General features: G+C 33.9%; 2 protein-coding genes across 2 annotated transcripts; one reads left to right on the top strand and one right to left on the bottom strand.

The window, feature by feature from the left end:
- Positions 1-2244: 2244 nt before the first annotated feature.
- LOC142521450 (uncharacterized) lies at positions 2245-5531 on the bottom strand. The gene is made up of 2 exons (XM_075624652.1): positions 4837-5531; positions 2245-2522 (listed from the first exon to the last, which is right to left on the bottom strand). The coding sequence occupies exons 1-2, from the start codon at positions 5086-5088 to the stop codon at positions 2319-2321; spliced, it is 456 nt and encodes a 151-aa protein (XP_075480767.1). The 5' UTR covers positions 5089-5531; the 3' UTR covers positions 2245-2318.
- A 347-nt stretch (positions 5532-5878) lies between these two features.
- On the top strand, positions 5879-7845 carry LOC142520811 (cytochrome P450 71A8-like). Its single transcript, XM_075623956.1, has 2 exons — positions 5879-6954; positions 7167-7845. The coding sequence occupies exons 1-2, from the start codon at positions 6046-6048 to the stop codon at positions 7773-7775; spliced, it is 1518 nt and encodes a 505-aa protein (XP_075480071.1). The 5' UTR covers positions 5879-6045; the 3' UTR covers positions 7776-7845.
- The last annotated feature ends 13851 nt before the right edge of the window (positions 7846-21696 follow it).

Genomic DNA, 21696 nt, shown 5'->3' with positions numbered 1-21696 from the left:
ACACAATACCATTAGACAACTACTCTCAATTGAAGTTATCTCTGTTGACTATGTAAAGTCAAAGGATAATAAAGCGGATCCGCTAACCAAGGGATTAAACAGAGAGTTAGTTGCGAAAATGTCTAGGGGAATGGGGCTCAAGCTTATAGAATAAATTGGTGTGAAGGAAAACCCAGCCTACGCTGACTGGAGATCACAAGAACTAGGTTCAATGGGAAAATCTAATCGCACTAATTTAGAGAATCACTGTGGGGGTTATCCCTAGCCCATTCCTATTATGAAACAGTGAATGTTGAGGATAATCTTACGACTTTTAATGATTCTGATGAGAAGAATATAGAATCACCTATGTGAGAGAGAAGTGGGGCCGCTTCGACGGAATTGCATGGCTCAATTCTAGACTCTCTTGCAGAACCAAACGTGTGTTCATGGCCAAAACGAACACAATCATGAAAACTGAATAGTATCATGGAAAGTCTTGTGTGAAGTATATCTTAATTTACATAAACGGCAGAACAGTTCAAGGACTTCATGTCTACTGGTCAGCTAGTAAAGCAAATATATTTCATGAGGGAAGGTTCAAAGAGTAACAACTACCTATCCTATGCAGGATTCAACTGTAGAACTTTGTCACCAAGATTTGTATCAATTTTCATTCATGAGGGGGATTGTTGGAAATTTTAATAAAATTTAAAGGTTGAATAAAAAATTATTTCTCATGAATGTGAGAGTGTCTTTTGGCTCTCCACATTCTTGAGTTAATTGAAGAGTTTTGGCTCTTCATATTCTTGAGTTAATGAGAAGATTAATTGAGTTAATTAATCTTGCAGACTCTTGGTGTACATTTTGGGGCTTATAAATAGTGTGTTCATTTTCTCATTTCATACACATGAAAATTTTATCTCTTTCAAGCAGTCTCTTGCATTACGTATAGTTATCTTTCCATTTGGCCTCCGTTAAATCTCGGTGTAAAGTAAAGGTAGTTTTCAGTTCGCCGTAGTAGTGTCTTGTGCTAAGTAACTGCTGGTTGTTCCGTTGTATCCTGGGAAACAGACGTCCGCTGAAACCTCGAAGCACATATCGGAGAGGGCGAATATGTTTTAAGGAAACTGTACACGCTACAGGCCTCGGTTTGGTTTTGCTTTCTTTTACACGATAGTCATACTGTAAACATCACACTTGTTTCGGTTATTGTTTTATCTCTACAAGTTCGTTTCTACGCTACTGTTTTTAGCAATTTTTCTAACAGCCATAGCTAAGGTGCTAGGGCACCCAAAAGAGCGCCTCAGTGCTAGACTAGCTGCTTGGAATTATGGGAAATCCTCATTTTGGGTGCCTCAATGCCTCCCCTGATGTCTTAGGCGCATGATCTTTCTTGTTTTTGATTTGTTAAAGTTTTCTTTTGTCTTTTTTACTAAATTTCAATTCATTAAGCCCAAAAATTCCAACTTACACATGTGCTATTTGATTTGCAAGCCTTGGACAACGTTGAATTACATCATCCAGTCGAAAAAGAGTAGGTATTTTGTGGGAATGTCTCACAAATCTTTATCTGTGATACGGGTCAACCTTACCGATATTCACAATAAAAAGTATTACTCTTAGCATAAAAATAATATATTTTTCATGGATGACCCAAATAAGAGATCTGTCTCTCAAAATACGATCCGTGAGATCGTCTCACACAAGTTTTTGCCTCGAAAAAATTACACTGAATCGATTGCCTCAATGATTGGATCATCCTTCCTATTTTGAAGTTAAAGGTGGCGTGAAGGATATAAAGAAAATATTTTATTTTGCTTACTTGATATATTAGGAATTTAATAAACTACTAGCACTACACCCACGTTGATGAATTATTTTTATATAAATATTAATTATGTAATATTGGTTTTATTTTTCTCATAATTTGCCTTTTTCTCATTTCTGACGTAAGAGCATGTCAGTGTCAAATAAATTATATTTAATGAATTTAATAGTTTTGGATTAAAAAAGATCCAAAAAATCAGAGTTACGGGATGAAAACCAATATTTGACAAGTTACAACACTAAAACTCAAAACATGCAATATACAAGAATAAAATTGTAATTTTCCAAAATTTCTTTCGTAAATGCAAGATGGTTTGTTCGAAACCAATACAACCTCATAAAAAATTAAAAAAAACAAAGAATTATAATTTTTTTAATATATTAAATTTAGATATCACACATCAATTTTTAAATTATGATAAATACTACTACAACAAATAATATACATTACCATTAAAAATTAAATCTTCTTTACATTATAAATAAACTGATTCTCACTATTATTGCAGCTAACCATTACTCCTTTTGATTCTTTCAAAAGCACAATTAGGTTCTCTTGCAAGATTGTACCTATTCAGGAGAAAACCAGAGATCGATGGCTTTATGCTGCAGTTCTTGCCCTTCTGCAAATTCTTCGACAACTCATGGATCCTGGTCGCTTTGTTCTTTATGGAAAACAACAGATTGAATCCCTCCAAGTAAAGGTTAGTTTCCTGCATGATTTTTTGGAGAATTATTCATTGTTTACTAGCAAATCAGTAAAAAATTTGGAAATAAGAATTAGAGAGACAGCTTATAAAGCTGAGGATATCATTGAATCCTATGTATCCATTTTCATTTTATGTGGAAGAAATAGGATAGGGAGATACCGAACCTTTTGCCTAGAATTGGATACAGTAATAGAAGAGATACATGACATTCAACAAGAGTTGGTGAAGGTTAAAGGTATATTGGACCTAATATATTTGCAACAAAGGAATCATTTGCCTACTACCAATGGATCAAGACCCAAATTTAGTGACAAAATTCCCTCTATGGTTGGATTGGTTGAAGACACGATGAAATTAAAGGACTGGCTAACAGGTTCGTCATCTAAACGTGAAGTCATTTCGATTGTTGGGATGGGAGGCATTGGAAAAACTACTTTCGCGCGAAATCTCTTTGGCGACTCACTTATTGTCTATCACTTTCATGTTCGTGCTTGGGCAACAGTATCTCAGGAATACCAAATCCATGAGATCTTGGCAAGGCTTCTAGATTCAACAAGCTGCAAGCTTAGTCCAGAATTGAGAAAGACTAGCAGTGAAGAATTAGTCGAACGTCTATACAAAAGTTTGAAAGGTAAGAGATATCTCATTGTGATGGATGACATTTGGGATACTAAGGTATGGGATGAAATCAATAGGTTATTTCCTGATGACAATAATGGAAGTCGGTTGTTTTGACGACTCGGCTAAACAATGTGGGAGATCATGCTGCCTCTACTGGCCGTCTTCATGACACGAGTTTTCTTAGTTCTAGTGAGAGTTGGAACTTGTTTCGTGAGAAGGCGTTCGGAGGGGAATGTTGCCCTCCGCTTTTGGAGGGAATTGGTCAGGAGATTATAAAAAATTGTGGAGGATTTCCACTCTCAATAGTCGTGGTTGCTGGTATGCTATCAGTGGACAAGACAGTTAGCTACTGGCAGACTATTGCCAAGACTCTGAACTCATTTCTTGCTACAGATGGGGGCCAATGTTCAACGATCTTCTCCTTGAGTCATAACCACTTGCCAGCTCACTTAAAACCTTGTTTCCTATATTTTGCAATCTTCCCAGAAGATTATGATATCCGAAGATCCGAACTTATCAAGTTATGGATTGCTGAGGGATTTATAAAGCCAAACGAGTCTAAAAGCTTGGAAGATATTGCAGAGGAATGTGAAGCTATCCCAATCTGAGACAAAAATTTGGGTCATGACTCGAAGGTGAAGCTATCCCAATCTGAGACAAAGATATTACTGGACCCCGGGCAACTAAATACTATCTATATTTACTATATTATTATGTTTGAAATAATTAAAGTAACTCGTTTTTATGTCATTGTTTGATTTTTTATAAACAAAAAATAAGTAACTCGTTTTTATGTCATTGCCTGATTTTTTATAAACAAAAAATACATTTTTTCCTCAAATCAAAACATCTTATGTTTTGTTTAATAAAAATATCATAAACACATTTTAGTAAATCTGAATCTTATCTATCTAGCATATACAAATGAAATACTTCTTATATTTATCTATATTTTGAAATTTTAAATTAAATAATTAGATCACTCATAACATAAAAAATTATTATTAAAAAAGTTTTTTAAAACTTTAAATTTTAATATAATATCTCGAACTAACACAAAAAATATTCAACATTAAATTTTTTTAATATGCATGTATAGTGTGCCAAGGGACACTAGTGTCAGGCGTAATTTAATTTTGATAGAAAATTGAATAAAAAGTTGAACCAACACAAGATTTCGAAAAGTTTAACTGTAATAAACATAAGGCGGCATAAATTACAATTAATGAAACCAAGATTTGTACTTCCATATCATTTGATTCAGAGTAGGTCTTTTGTGACACGATCTCACGAATCTTTATCTGTAAGACGGACCAACCCTATCGATATTCACAATAAAAGTAATATTATTAGCATAAAAAGTAATATTTTTTCATGGATGACCCAAATAAGATATCAGCCTCACAAAATACGATCTGTGAGACTGTCTCACACAAATTTTTTACTTTGATTTAATAGTGATGCCAATATGCAACATTTCGCCAAGAATATTAAGTTATCGAACCATCTTGTCCACAAGGGCAAAGTTCTTAAATAGGATTGACATGTGCAAACTGGAAGGGAACCCTGCCCGTGCAGGCACTGCCTGAAAGAAGTTCATGCATGAAATTCTTCGAAATTCTCTTCGCTTTCCTCCTCCTTTGACTGAAAGAAGTTCATTTTCCAACTGCAACAAGACAAGAACAGAGAGGCATACCTGGAGAATGGAGGTCAAGTACGGACCATCAACAATCGCACTGGACAGCGCCACCACCATCGTACAGTCTTTATTTGCCACAAAATACGGCTGCGCCTCCTTCATCGCCTCCGCCCCCGTACGACTTCCCGCAGCACGGCAATTCTTGGAACAACACCTTGGGAGGGAAAGCTTTCCCTTCTTATGTTTTCGACCATATGGAAATCCAATCTTCCCTTTCAAATCTGCCCTTCTGAAATTTGTTTTCTTCATGGCTCGGGAACTGAAGAAACAGAGTTAAAGACTTTGCCATGCACATGTTTTGAATCGGTAAATCTAGAGAAAAGGTTAGAGAAAAACTATAAGGTGGTCCAAAAGATGCAGCAGAATGTTGATATTGGATATCTGATCAAATGAAGACAGCCGTGTGACTTTGAGCACCTGTGTTGATGCCTGTGAAAGACACGTTCATGAATTAAATATAACGATAGAGCGTGATGAGACCACACTATGGCCAATCAAAATCTGCATCACTCATTGCGTCCAAAAAATATCTGCATCACTCAACAACTCACAAATCGCGACACTTTACACTTTGGAAAAAAATATATTTATGTTCCATCAGATATATAGATTTTTGTTTTTGATGTGTCAGATCAATTGTAAGATCGGCATTGAAATAAAGTTATACATTATGACTACAATTAGGACAATAGCTTAAACTTTTGACAAAATCACACCAAGAGTCATCAATGTTATAAACATTGGTAAGAAATCATAAGCATTATTTGTCACGTCCCGAACACGGGTTTGCGCCTGCGTGACTGCACAATGAGCCCCTATAGAAACTAGCACGCTTTTATGAAAATGATTAACCCAAGTTGCTATAGAAGTCCATTGTAAGCCCATTATAAACTCATTTTAAATTTAAAATTTTTAAGATGTGAGACAAGGGTATCACATTATTGATGTCAGAATCGTCCAAATATTGTATCCAATTTATTACCTCACTAAATTTCTTGTGTGTCTTAAACATTTTTTTTACATACAAATACATGTATAATTAGTTCCAAAATGGGTTGACTTTGTGTAAACCGCAACGATTTTCTCCATTGAAATCATCGTTTAAGGACCTATTACTACTATATTTGAAGCACCTCCTCCTCCCTTCCTTGGAACATTGGTGAACAAAAATCTTGATTTTCCGACGAATTCAGATTGATACATAAGATGCTGTTGAATCTATTTCCACTTCTTCTGACAGGTTTATTCTTAGTATATTTTGTTACAATATGGTTGTATAAACCATGTAGTAACAAAAGATTACCACCATCACCACCAAAGCTACCAATCTTGGGAAATCTTCATCAGTTGAGTCCACTGACTCACCGTTCCTTGCAATCGTTGGGGAGAAAATATGGGCCGGTCTTTCTTCTTCACTTCGGTAGCAAGCCGGTGTTCATCGTTCAATCAGCTGATGTAGCTAAGGAGATAATGAAAACAAATGATCTGATGTTTGCTGATAAGCCCACTGCAAGAATCACAGACAAACTATTCTACAACTCCAAGGATATACTTGTCGCGCCTTATGGCGAGTATTGGAGGAAAATGAAAAGCATGTGTATTCTCCAGCTTTTGAATGCTAAAAGGGTTCAGTCCTTCCATGCCATAAGGGAGGAGGAAACGGCCCTTTTGATGGAAAGGATCAAGTCGTGTTCTTCGTCCCTTTTGCCAGTAAACTTGAGTGAATTGTTTCTGACGCTCGCCAATGATCTAATCTGCAGATCGGCTTTTGGAAGGAAGTACACTGATGGGAAATATGGGAATAAGTTTCCAATGCTTCTGAAGGAGCTTTTACATCTGCTGGGAAGTGTAAGGATTGGAGAATTTATACCTTTTCTCGCTTGGATTGACCGCGTAAGCGGTTTTGATGCTAAAGTCGATAAGGTTGCTAAAGAATTTGATGACTTCTTGGAGATAGTAATCCAAGAGCACATGAATACAGGCCAAGATAAAGGTGATGCAGTGGTGAAGGAGGAAAAAATCAGAGAGAATTTTGTTGACATTTTGCTCAAGAATTACAAGGATAATGTGACTGGTGTCTACATTGACAGAGATAATATCAAAGGGATAATTTTGGTGAGAACTTCTTTCTTCTAAAGTCACAACACACACTCAATTTCATTCCAAACACAATGATTCTTCCATAATTTACAGATTTTTTCACAAAAGAAATCTAAAAACATTCCCATTATCTATATTTCAAACACCAAGACATTTAAAAGCATCAGTTGTACTGTTACAATAAGTCTTAACTAACTTTTAGCATGACACAAACAATCTGAAAACAGGACATACTAGTCGGGGGAACTGATACTACTTCTACAACACTGGAGTGGGCGATGACCGAACTTCTACGCCACCCTACAGTCTTGAAGAAACTGCAAAGCGAAGTCCGAGAAATCCTGAAAGGCAGACAGGACATCACCGATGATGACCTGGAGAAAATGTATTATTTGAAAGCCGTGATCAAAGAAACTCTTCGTTACCACGCTCCAATACCATTCATAGCCAGAGTAGCACGAGACAACCTTAAAATCATGGGATATGATATTGCATTGGGGACAATGATAATAGCCAATGCATGGGCTATAGGTAGAGATCCTGCGTCATGGATTGAACCCGAAAGATTCATGCCGGAGAGATTTTTGAATTCTTCAGTAGATTTTAAGGGGCAAGATTTCGGGTTTACACCATTTGGTGCCGGGAGAAGGGGTTGCCCAGGGATCGCATTCGCAACGGCAAGTGTTGAACTTGTGTTGGCTAATCTTATGCAAAAGTTTGAATGGGATTTGGCTGATGGGAAAAAAGGGGAGGAATTGGACGCCATAGAGCATCCTGGTGTTACCATTCATAGGAAAAATCCTCTTTTTGTCGTAGCAACTCAAAGTTATTTCTAGTCTGAAGCACAAGTCCTTGACAGTGTCATTGGAAAAAGCGTGTCTGGTTGTAATTCACATATAGCAAGTTCTATTTTTATTTTACTGACGTGCGTTGCACTTAATATCAATTATATTATCAAAATTTTAATTTTGATTTTCTAAAAAATAATTTGAATCATTTTATTATTTATATAAGCTTAATTTCTTATCATATTAGATGATTTATAAGAACTTATATAACATATTTTCAAAATTATTTCTTCAATTAAAATTCTAGCAATTGATTTTATGTTATATAATAAATTGTAATTAACATAATATATGGAAAAAATGAACTGAAACAAATTTTTAAAAAAATTATATATTCAAACATCACGTATAAGCTGTCATTACCACGTATAAGCTGTCATTTCAAATATCACCAAATTTGTATATTGAATTTATACATTTTTCGTATGTATAATATTTTTTGAAATTGATACTAAAATCTTTAATTTTCTTATTATAGCAACTCTCCAAAAAAATTTAAGAGATTCATATTTTATGAGATTATTAACATATTGACATTCATAATTGTTGATATAAATTCTTATAATAAATTTATTAAACTCATTGATTTCAATTAATTGTATCAAATAAAATAGTTATACACTATATGATACAAAGAAACTAATTGTTTATCAATTATGCAGCAAAATTTATATATTATTATAGTTGATTTTGGAATTGAAACTAAGAAAATATTTAATCTGATTTTGATTCTGCTATTTTTGAAAATCATGGTTGAGTTTAGCTTTAGACATTTAATGTATAAATCTTAATCAATCTTAGTAGATGTTTCAAATATCACAAAATTTTGTGTATTGAATTTATAATTGTTTCGTATGTATATATATTATGATAGTTGATTTTGGAATTGAAACGAAGAAATTTTTTACTCTGATTTTGGTTCAACTATTCTTGAAAATCATTGTCTGGTTTAGCTTTAGACATTTAATGTCTAAATTTTAATCAATTTTAGTAGATGTTTCAAATATCACCAAATTTGTATATTGAATTTATAAAGATTTTGATTGTACTATTCTTGAAAATCATGGTCTGGTTTATCTTTAGACATTTAATGTCTAAATCTTAATCAATTTTAGTAGATGTTTCAAATATCACCAAATTTGTATATTGAATTTATAAATTTTTCGTATGTATAATATTTTATAAAAGTGCTACTAAATTTTTTAATTTTCTTATTATAGCCAAACTCTCGAAATTTTTCTAAGAGATTCATGTTTTATGAGATTGTTAACATATTGACATTCATAATTGTTTATATACATTCTTATTATAAATTTATTAAACTCTTTATTTTCAATTATTTGTTAAAAAACCAATAAAATATGTTAGTATTAAACATCATATTATCATATTATTTTATATCTATCATGTTATTATACTATTAAACATATAATTAATTTTGTTCTACAACAATCAATGAATAGGGTAATGATAATTTATTAGCATTTATTAGAATCATGTTATTATACTATTAAACATATAATTAATTTTGTTCTACAACAATCAATGAATAGGGTAATGATAATTTATTAGCATTTATTAGAATTATATATATATAAGTGATAATTGTTAGAATTGTGCATATATATCTTTAAGGAGGGCATTTGTGTCTTTTCACAATCGGAAAACACATCAATTATCCACACTTTTAAATAAAAGTGCTACTAATTTTTTTAATTTTCTTATTATAGCCAAACTCTCGAAATTTTTCTAAGAGATTCATGTTTTATGAGATTGTTAACATATTGACATTCATAATTGTTTATATACATTCTTATTATAAATTTATTAAACTCTTTATTTTCAATTATTTGATAAAAAACCAATAAAATATGTTAGTATTAAACATCATATTATCATAATTTATTAGCATTTATTAGAATTTTATATATATAAGTGATAATTGTTAGAATTGTGCATATATATCTTTAAGGAGGGCATTTATGTCTTTTCACAATCGGAAAACACATCAATTATCCACACTTTTATAGGTTTAAGGATGGCATTTATGTCTTTTCACAATTGAAAAACACATCAATTATCCACACTTTTATAGGTATATAGATTTCAATTATTTGTTAAAAAACCAATAAATATGTTAGTATTAAACATCATATTATCATAATTTATTAGCATTTATTAGAATTTTATATATATAAGTGATAATTGTTAGAATTGTGCATATATATATTTAAGGAGGGCATTTATGTCTTTTCACAATTGGAAAACACATCAATTATCCACACTTTTATAGGTATATATAGATGTCTTTTCACAATCGGAAAACACATCAATTATCCACACTTTTATAGGTATATAGATTTTTGATACAATAATAATGCCTTTGATATTATCTCTGTACAGTAGATGCGGCCACGGGCCGTGTCTAGGCCAGGGTTCGGGTTCGGTCTCTGATTAACCGTTGGGTCCTGATCCAATTCAATCCTAATATTTTTTTTAAAAAAATTTAATAGTTAAATTTAAAGAATAACAAAAAATTAGAATCTTTAGTCTTGATGAATGAAAATTAAGCAAGAAAATTAAAGAAAACTCAAAATGATAGCACCGAGGTTCGAAGTTTGAACCGGACTCAAAATGTGCAACGGAGCTGTTTGAAATTTCCAGACAACGTGGTCCACACTAAATCCAGGCAGTTTACCTCTCGTCGGAGCGGCAAAATTTGGTCGCCCCAATGCTCGGCTTATTGTTTCATAAACTAGAATTCTATTTTTCAAATTCAAGGTGTCACATACAACAATAAAAATATATAAAAAGGGTTTGCACTTTTGTAGTTTTAAATATATTGTATAACTATATAATTTGCATACTTATCCTTTTTTGATGTAGATGAATCAAAGTCCTATTTATCATGTAACTGGCTGCAAAAATGACATTACCCCAATGATAGAGGGGAAACATTTGACGTAAAAGGTAAAGCACGAGCCACCTCAAGAAGGTGTCGATTTTTTCACTCAGAAACCCATTTTGCTGTGGTGTCTTAACACACGAGCTTTGGTGAATGATCCATGTGCTTGTAGGTAACCCCCAAAACAAAATTGAAATAATAACGAGCTCGATCGGTGCGTAATGCCCGAATATGGCAAGAAAAAAAATTGTGTTTCAATCATTAAATGAATTTTTTTTAAAGAATTGGGCATTTCTGATTTATTTTTCATGAGGAAGACCCACGATAGATGTGTGTGATTATCGACAAATAAGATAAACCAGCGAGTACCACAAAGATTGGGTATATTCGATGGTCCCAAAATAGAATCTGTCAACTTGTTTTTCTTTCCTCACCATTGATTTGTGATTTTTCGGGAATTTTTATCATTGCGTTTATGTCCTTTCTTCTTGTAATCATCTTTCTTGAGCTTAGGACAATTTCCAATAAAATGACCAGTTTTTCCACAATTGAAACAAGCCATATCACCATATAGTGACTCCTTCTTGAAGTTTTGATTGAGATCTTGATAGGTTCTTTGGATCTTCTTCATAAATCTTGAAAATTTCTTAACAAATAATGATATGACATCGTTGCTGATTTGTTATTGTTCAGCAGTCCTTTCATATATTCTCTCAACAGCAACAGTAGTTGAGACATTTGGAACAGTAGCAGCAAAAGTAAGAGCTTTAGTTGGCTGACTTGATGAAGGCTCTTCACCATTTCTTACTTCAAGTTCAAATTCGTAGGCCTTCAAGTGTGTAAACAAGTCATGTAGTTCTATTTTTCTCAAATCCTTTGATTCTCTCGTTACCATGGTTTTAACATCACATTCTTTATGTAGTGCTCTCATAACCTTGAGAGCAATTTCTCTGTTGCCGTATTCCTTGCTAAGAGCTGTTAATACGTTGATAATGCTACTGAATCTATCATCAAAATCATTTAAAGATTCTCTAATCTTCATATTAAAATTCTCAAACTTCTACATTGCTACATAAAGTTTATTTTTTTATGTCTGGTTATTTGCCTTCGATCAACTTCTCCAAGATTTCTTTTGCAGAAGAATACATCTTGATTTTGCTGAAGGTGTTCTTGTCAAAGGTTTTATACAAAATATCCTTGGATACATAATCAAAATTTCTTTCTTTTTATCTTTGCAGATCCACTTGCATATGTGTTTTTCAGCATTTGTGGAGAACCTTCTATTACATCCACTATTGGATTGGCTTCCATGTTTTTAATGGAACCATTAGTAATGGCATACCAAATGTCATCTTCTTGTGCTGAAAGATGAGCTTTCATTCCGATTTTCTAGTTGTTGAAGTTTTCTTTTGAGAACATAAGAATCTTGCTGAAAGATGTCATGATTATATGCAGAAGATGTTTCATAACGAGATAAACCCGCTCTGATACCACTTATTAGGATCGGTGGAATGTGTAAAAAGAGGTTGAATAAATACTTCAAACTCAAATTATTCCGCTTCTGAAAAGTGTACTTGTGAATTGTTTTAAGAATTTAAAAGCTTGTCTCGTTCTTGGAGAGTGCAGCAGAAGTACGAAAATAGTCCACAATAATTTAATGAAACTAAAAGCACTGGAAGGTAGTAAGACACAAAACTTGTTTCTCGATGTTCGAAGAACAAAACCTTTCTATGTCTCCCCTTCTTTTTTTTGCAGAAAATATCAGTAGAAGACTTTGATGGAACACACTTATACAAATTCAATTCAGTTGGTCTTTCTTCTTCCCATTGAAACTCCTAGTATTACAATGCAATACTTAATAGTTATAATTATGGGGAAAATCTCTTTCCTCAAATTACAAAAATTTCACACTTTATAGTAGTTGAGACGATGAATGTGTATGAATAAAGATATCACAAATGAATTTTTGAATCTGCTAAGTCTTTAAAGTATGTTCTGTTTTTCTGAGTTTTTGAAAAGCTTAAGTCTTTTTAACGATTGTTCACATTAAATTCAATGTTCAAGAGAGGAAAGGTTTTTTTAGAATCCCCGAGAGGTCTTTATATAGTTGATCTTTAACATTTAAGAAAGAACGACTCTTTTTCTCGTTAAGAGTACATGAATCCAAGAATATAATTTGTTAAATAGAGTAATAAATGATCTTTTACGGCTATTTAATGTCACGTCCCGGGACGGAGGTTGGTTGACACCGGCGTTGCTCTCAAATTTACATTCGAAAACAACAAGCCTCAGAAGTACAAAATTCAGAAACCAGTCTTTTATTCATAATACGAAATAAATCAATAGTCTGTTACAACTCGAATACTGATGTTTTACAGCGGAAATGTAAAACCAGACATAACAGTGTCTTAACAGATACATCAGAATTAACATAAACTGAGAACAGTAATCTTCTTCACCAGCCCCAGAACTGGATTTGCTCTTCCTCTTCTAATATTTCTTCCTCGTTCTTATCTGAGATGTGTTTGGTGGGTAAGTGATATGGTTGTCACTCAGTAAGCAGGGGCGGGAATAACTCCCAATTTCGAAATCGTTTTCAACATAAACAGTAATACAATAATATACAGAAACTCTTTATTTCAGAACAGAAATCAGTATTCAGAAATCAGTAGTCGGAAATCAGTATTCGATATTCAGTAATCAGAAATTTAACAAGTAAGAACTGAGCACGTTCGTGAATTTCATGGCTAAACTGATATCAGTCCCCTATATGTTCTCTCCTCTAAGGGGTGAGGCCAGTAATCAGTAATCAGTAATGTTCAGAATATATATTCCTATCATTAGTTCACTAAGTTTCAGTGCTTCAAAATCAGATATCAGAAATCAAGAATATACTTTGCTTTAAAACAGAAATCATCAAACGGGTTTCAAGATATTTATACATAAGCCCACTTACAGTAATTTGCTGGAGAGTTTCGGTTAAAGTATGGAAATAGGCTTGCTCTCGCTACTGGTTTCTACTGCCCGAAAATAAGCACTCTCTTATCTCAAATATTTCAAGTAATAACTCAAGATTTGTGTAACACCAATTCAGAGATTTGAGGGTGTTATATATAGGCAAAGTTCTGACTGTTAGCCTCCCAATTAATGGTCATAATCTACCATTAACAATCTTTATTCCATGTTAAATGCTTCAGTTACAAATCATGGGGGCTGAAATAGTAACTGTCTGCTGGAATTTCGTGCTGCTGCTGCTGGATTTTATCTGTGGTTAGCTGCTGGATTCTAATCTGCTGGAAAAATACCAGCTTCTGAAATATTAGCTTCTGCTGGAATTTTGCATTGCTGCTGGAATGCTGAAAATTCGGGTTCTCAAATCCCTCCCTCCTTATGAGAAGTTTCGTCCTCGAAACTTGGCTATACATGATCTTCAAAGAGATAAGGGTATTGTGCTCGCATCTTTTCTTCCAACTCCCAAGTAGCTTCTCTTTCGGTATGGTTGGACCATTGTACTTTGCCATATGGAATAGTTCATCGCCTCAGTACTTAGTCTTTGAAATCCACAATTCGAATCGGAATTTCTTCATACTTCAGCTCTTCATTTAGATTGCTCTCCACCAGAAGTGGTCCAGCTTCCAGAATGTGACTTGGATCTGAAATATATCTTCTCAGCTGCGAGTCGTGGAATACATTGTGAATTCTTGACATGTCGGGTGGAAGTGCTAATCTATAAGCAAGTGTTCCCACTTTCTCAAGGATTTCAAATGGTCCGACATATCTAGGATTCAGTTTCCCAGCCTTATTGAATCGGATTACACCCTTCATTGGTGACACTTTCATATATGCTTTCTCTCCAACTTCAAATTCCACGGGTCTTCTTTTCATGTCAGCCCAGCTTTTCTGTCGATCTTGTGCAGCTTTTAGTCGCTCTTTGATCATAGCAACTTTTTCCACTGTTTCTTGGATCAGTTCGGGTCCAACGATGGCTTTTTCCCCTACTTCATCCCAATACAGTGGTGATCGAAATTTTCGTCCATACAGAGCTTCGTATGGTGCCATTCCAATACTACTGTGGTAACTATTATTGTTAGCGAACTCGATTAAAGGCAGATGTTTGCTCCAATTACCACTGAAGTCTAGAGCACATGCTCTAAGCATATCTTCTAAAGTTTGAATTGTCCTCTCTGCTTGACCATCGGTCTGAGGGTGATATGTCGTACTAAGAGTAACCTTAGTCCCCATAGCTTGTTGAAAGCTCTTCCAAAATCGAGATGTAAATCTAGGATCTCTGTCTGACAGTATGCTAGCTGGAACTCCATGCAATCGTACGATCTCATTCATGTACAATGTGGCTAGCTTGCCCAAATTATAATTCATGCGGACAGGTAAGAAATGAGCAGATTTTTGTGAGTCTATCTACGATTACCCATATTCCGTCATGACCTTGTCTCGACTTTGGTAAACCAACTACAAAATCCATGGAAATATGTTCTCATTTCCATTCCGGAATTTCTAATGGTTGAAGAAGTCCACCAGGTCTCTGGTGTTCTGCTTTAACTTGTTGGCACACGTGACACTTGGAAACAAATGTCGCAACATCCATTTTCATTCTACTCCACCAGAAATTCTTCTTCATGTCTCTGTACATCTTGGTACTGCCATGATGTACTGAAAATTTTGACTTATGTGCTTCTGACATTACTTCTTGTCGAATGTTATCGATGTCTGGTACGCACAATCGTCCTTTCATATACAAGATTCCTTTGTTGTCCATAATGAAGTCTGGTGATTTCTCTTCTTTAGCTTGCTCTTTCAGTTTCACCAAAGCGGAATCTCTATCTTGACTTATCTTGATAGTCTCTCGAAGGCATGGTTGTGCTGAAAGTGATGTCAGGATCATCTTACTCATATTCTTTCGACTTAAAGCATCTGCTACCTTGTTGTCGTTGCCTGGGTGGTAGCTTATCGTCAAGTCGTAATCCTTCATGAGTTCAATCAATCGCCTCTACCTCATGTTTAACTCTTTTTGAGTGAACAAGTACTTGAGGCTTTGATGATCGGTGAATATTTCACATCTAGAACCATATAAACAGTGTTTCCAAATCTTGAGTGCAAATACCTCTGCTACTAGCTCCAGGTCATGTGTTGGGTAATTCTGTTCATACGTCTTCAACTGTCTCGACGCGTATGCAATCACCCTTCCCTCTTGCATGAGTACACATCCTAAACCTCCTTTAGATGCATCACTGTAGATGGTGAAGTCTTTGCCTTCAGTTGGCAATACTAACACCGGAATTGAGATAGGCTTCTTCTTCAAAGTCTCGAAGCTTTGCTCACATTTTTCACTCCATTGAAACTTGGAGTTCTTCTGTGTGAGCTTGGTGAGGGGTATGACTATTGAAGAAAATCCTTCAACAAATTTTTGGTAATAGCTTGCTAATCCCAAGAAGCTTCGTATTTCTCTCACATTCTTTGGTCTAGGTCAATCTGAGATTGCCTCTACTTTCTTAGGGTCCACAGATATTCCTGCTGCTGATATTATGTGTCCCAAGAATGTGACGCTCTCTAGCCAGAATTCGTATTTCTTGAACTTGGCGTACAGTTTCTTTTCTCTCAGCGTCTGGAGGGTGAGACAAAGATGTTCTTTGTGGTCTTCTTCCCTTGACGAATATACCAGAATATCGTCGATGAATACCACAACAAACTTGTCAAGAAATGGCTTGAACACCCTATTCATGAGATCCATGAATACTGCTGGAGCGTTGGTTAATCCAAATAGCATTACCATGAACTCATAATATCCATACCTTGTTCGGAAGGCTGTCTTCGGAATATCATCCGTCTTGACCTTGAGTTGATGGTAGCCTGACCTTAAGTCGAGCTTGGAAAAGACCGTAGCTCCCTTGAGTTGGTCAAACAAGTCATCTATTCTTGGAAGCGGATACTTGTTTTTTAATGTGATCTTATTCAGCTCTCTGTAATCAATACACATCCTTATGCTTCCGTCCTTCTTCTTTACAAATAGGACAGGAGCTCCCCACGGAGATGCGCTTGGTCGGATTTGCTTCTTATCCAACAATTCTTGTAGTTGGTCTTTGAGTTCTTTCAACTCTGCCGGAGCCATTCGATATGGTGCTTTTGAGATTGGTGTAGCATTGGGCACTAAATTAATCTCAAATTCCACTTCGCGGTCGGGAAGTTCGCCAGGGAGTTCTTCAGGAAATACATCCGGAAACTCTTGTACTACCAGAATCTCTTCTAGCGTAAGTGTGGTTTCTTTCTTTACCTCGCTTAACATAGCTAGGTAAACTTCTTCTCCACTTTTCATGGCTTTCCAAGTTTGAGAAGCAGAAAGAAGAGTCTTTCGTTCTTTTGTCTTGCCATGAAATAAAAGTTTCTCTTGGCGTGGAGCTTGGATAGTTATCGTCTTTCCATGACAGTCTACTAAAGCATGATTCTTGGCTAACCAATCCATTCCCAAAGTACACTGTATAAGATCGACATTGAATATATGTGTATCCATACTTATTTTATTCTATCTTAAAATTAACACGATTACTAACTCAAATCTTGAAACCAATATGGAATCTTAGAATATAACTCCTTATCATCTGATTGCTTCAAGTCCCAATAATTATAACTTAGTTAAAATTTCTTTCAACCTTGAACGGGAGAAACTAAATCCTCAGACAATTCTTCTTTTACTAAATCTTTCCTTAATCAAGACTATGAGTCCAGCATGTTTTAACACAAACAAGTCTCATTGGATGTCTTTCTCTTAGCATCCCAAATTTAATGTACATACCATTAATTATTGACAAAAATTTTACTCATACATCTAAATTTCAAAGCTTATATAATCCTTATCTCATATTTTCATAAATAATTTATTATCCTCGAGTCAGACAATTCATCTTAAGTCAGAAGCTTATCTTCGATAGGTAAATTCCCACAAATGTAAGTCAACTTATATCAGATAGGTACATTCCCAATATGATTCAACTTATCTTGGTACATTCTCAAAGAATATTACACTTCTTTCTTTTCGTATGATAATACCAATCTAGTCTACCTTATCATCTCTCAATTATCACTGTTCTTTTTCCACTACATCTAGTAGTACTTCTTCTTCTCTAAGTTCTTAATGTAGCTACTCTGATCAGTCACAATCTTCATCCAAAACAGGAGAGTGAATGTTCAGAATTGATCTCAAGAGTACAGGTTGAGTTATAGACAATTACTGGAATGAACAAAATCAGTACTGTCTATGCATTCAATGGAAGAAAATAGCTCAAAATTTTTCGGTCTCAGAATTCCGTGAAAAAATTTACTAAAAATCCTTCACATCCAGAACATGAATGGTACCAAGTTTGGTGTAAAAATGCTAAGCCGTTTGGAAATGAAAATTCCTCAAAGTTTCGAAAAGTTGGAAAATTTTACGGAAATGATGATATCACTATCTTAACGAAGGATTTTGGGGTTCGTCGGCGGTGCTAGAATCATTCTAGGTTAGGTTCTCCTCGTCGAGATCTTTCCAATGCATACTCTTAATAGTAAAAATTCCTCCTGGATCAAAAGTTATGGCTGTTTGAAGTTTGCGCGAAAAACACCTCAACTTCCATGCCATTTGCAAGGTCTACTGCATGAGCCTGCTGGAATTCCATATCTACTGCAACTCTGATGCTACTGCAATCAGTCTGCTGCTTTTCCAGCACTATCTGCTGCTTTCCAGCACTGTTAGAACCAGTCTGCTGCATTCCGAGTCTACTGACCTAGTCTTCTGCATTCAGACCTACTGGTTTCCATCTACTGGTTCTGGTTTCGGGCTAATGGTTTTGGGTCTACTGAATTTTTTTTTTATACTTACTACTGAAACAATCAGAGCTCTAATGTATTCTGATTTGTTTCCCTATTGATTTTCCTAACTGTACGTAGTCAGTTTATCATTTCAGTAGTCTATTACAGTAGTTTATTTTCAGTAGTCTATTACTCTAGTTTTCAGAACTTATTTTCAGAAGTATATTAGAACTTATTATTTCTAGTTTCTCCTCCCCAGATTATGAAACCTGGTTCGCTCTGATATCACTTTAATGTCATGCCCGGGACGGGGGTTGGTTGACACCGGCGTTGCTCTCAAATTTACATTCGAAAACAATAAGCCTCATAAGTACAAAATTCAGAAACCAGTCTTTTATTCATAATAATCGTTGTCTGATACAAATGTTTTACAGCGGAATTGTAAAACCAGAAAATACGATGTCTGAACAGATGCAGCGGAATATAAAATATAAATCAGAACTACGAACAACGATCTTCATCACCAGCCCCAAAACTGAAGTTGCTCCTTTTCTTCTAACAACTCTTCCTCGTTCTTATCTGAGATAGGTTTGGTGGGTGAGTGATATGGTTGTCACTCAGTAAGCAGGGGCGGAAATAACTCCCAATTTCGAAATCGTTTTCAACAGATACAGTAATACAATAATATACAGAAACTCTTTATTTCAGAACAGAAATCAGTATTCAGAAATCAGTAGTCGGAAATCAGTATTCGGTATTCAGTAATCAGAAATTTAACAAGTAAGCACTGAGCACGTTCGTGAATTTCATGGCTAAACTGATATCAGTCCCCTATATGTTCTCTCCTCTAAGGGGTGAGGCCAGTAATCAGTAATCAGTAATGTTCAGAATATATATTCCTACCATTAGTTCACTAAGTTTCAGTGCTTCAAAATCAGATATCAGAAATCAAGAATATACTTTGCTTTAAAACAGAAATCATCAAACGGGTTTCAAGATATTTATACCTAAGCCCACTTACAGTAATTTGCTGGAGAGTTTCAGTTGAAGTATGGAAATAGGCTTGCTCTCGCTACTGGTTTCTACTGCCTGAAAATAAGCACTCTCTTATCTCAAATATTTCAAGTGATAACTCAAGATTTGTGTAACACCAATTCAGAGGTTTGAGGGTGTTATATATAGGCAAAATTCTGACTGTTAGCCTCCCAATTAATGGCCATAATCTGCCATTAACAATGTTTATTCCGTGTTAAATGCTTCAGTTACAAGTCATGGGCTGAATTAGTAACTGTCTGCTGGAATTTCGTGCTGCTGCTGCTGGATTTTATCTGTGGTTAGCTGCTGGATTCTAATCTGCTGGAAAAATACCAGCTTCTGAAATATTAGCTTCTGCTGGAATTTTGCATTGCTGCTGGAATGCTGAAAATTCGGGTTCTCACATTTAATGTCATTAAATGAAGTGTACTTTTGTACAGAACGATCATAATAAATACCAACATCATGTGATAAAAGATACCCAAAAAACGGATATCAACAGTCTTTTATTGAAGATTATATGATTTGATGTTAATCTGAAATGCTATTACAAGAGACTTAGCACGAAGTCTAGTGCTTTTGATTATGAAGTACCGTAATCTAGTTTTGCTTAAGTGTCTATTGGAGTTTCTTTTTTCTAAGTGTTCTGGTTTTCCTTAAGGTTCTGATTTTCCATACTCATCACATCACCACAGTTAAGATGAATTTAACACACTTTTTATTTTTCTAAAGAAAAATTCTTTATTAAATATGTATTGGTTTAATTTTCAAAAAAATGAAAGGTGTATATGTTTCGGCTCACATATTTTTTATTTTAATTTTGTTAAAAATATGATTAATAGAGAATAATAAGAATAATAGTTGGGATAGTAATACTAATTTGAATATGCAAAATTCTTTAATTTTATGTTAAATTATTGATTTTTTGCTTATATATATTATTTATTTAAATGTGTTGGTTTAGTTTTCGAAAAAACAAGAGAAGATGTGTATATTTGGAATAATAATAAATTTGAATATACAAAATTCTTGAATTTTTGTACGCAACATTCTTGAATTTGTATTTTTTATTTTAAAAAATTAATCTATTTATAAAATATGCATTGATTATTTTTCGAAAAAAATAAAAAAAATGTGTATAATAATAATAATAATAATAATGTTTAGTATTATTATTATAAAAAAATATTATTGTATTTTTTATCAATCATACTGATAAAAATAAGATAAAAAATAAATAGAACGATACACATACAAATTTTTTTTATTTTTTAAAAAATTCAAGCAACGCATATTAAATAAATAAAGGAAATTTTTTAGATAACTAAAAACATATAATTTTTTTAAAGATAAATTACCTAACATTTTAAAAGTAAAGAATATTTAAAAAAAATAAAAATAAATGACCGGTTCAACATTTCAAGATTAAGTTATCTTTCAAATCAATGAATTTGACACCTAAAAAAAAAAAAAAGAAATGGTGTCAATAGGTTGCAGCATGAGTTGTAGCCTACAACTTACTAGTTTTTAATTATTTTTGTAAAACTTTACCATCCATTTTAATTTTGAATTTTTTAATAAAAATTAATAAAAAAAAAGTTAAAAAGCCGGATTTAAAAGATAAATATGTCTCTTGTGAGACAGTTTCACGAATCTTTATTTGTGAGACGGGTCAACCCTACCGATATTCACAATAAAAAGTAATACTCTTAGCATAAAAAGTAATAATTTTTCATGGTTGACCCAAATAAGAGATCCGTCTTTACAAAATACGACCCGTGAGACTGTCTGACACAAATTTTTGCCTTAAAAAGATAGATTTATCATCTATGATTTGGACATAGAATGGTTCCAATGTTCAATGTAGGAGGATTTGGAATACATTATGCTGACTAAAATAGAAAAATAAAAAAGAAAAAGGGATTGAAAATTCAACAAACCCAAATATATCTTGATATAAACACTAGATTTTATATTATGGATTTGAAATTCCTAAATCTGAAAAGTCAAATAAGACAACCAAATTTGACTGATTTCGAATGAAATTTCTTCAAAACATAAATACGTCAATATGGAAGTTTCTTAGAACTACAAATAAATGTTTAAAAAAATTGATTTTTCATTTTCAAGAAAGTTTATTAATTAATATAAATGTGCGAATTTAAAAGGAGT

This window comes from Primulina tabacum, chromosome 12, assembly GCF_025594145.1.
Source record: "Primulina tabacum isolate GXHZ01 chromosome 12, ASM2559414v2, whole genome shotgun sequence".
NCBI classification, from domain to species: Eukaryota; Viridiplantae; Streptophyta; class Magnoliopsida; order Lamiales; family Gesneriaceae; genus Primulina; species Primulina tabacum.
Note: the sequence above shows the minus strand (reverse complement) of the source record. Positions and strands in the feature narration are given on the sequence as shown.

What these genes read in the sequence shown, in the direction of transcription:
- LOC142521450 (XM_075624652.1), bottom strand. Translation starts at nt 5,088, where the DNA reads ATGAAGAAAACAAATTTCAGAAGGGCAGATTTGAAAGGGAAGATTGGA. An exon ending in ACTTGACCTCCATTCTCCAG is followed by an intron (nt 2,523 to 4,836) that starts GTATGCCTCTCT and finishes AAAATCATGCAG; the next exon opens with GAAACTAACCTTTACTTGGA.
- LOC142520811 (XM_075623956.1), top strand. Translation starts at nt 6,046, where the DNA reads ATGCTGTTGAATCTATTTCCACTTCTTCTGACAGGTTTATTCTTAGTA. An exon ending in ATATCAAAGGGATAATTTTG is followed by an intron (nt 6,955 to 7,166) that starts GTGAGAACTTCT and finishes ATCTGAAAACAG; the next exon opens with GACATACTAGTCGGGGGAAC.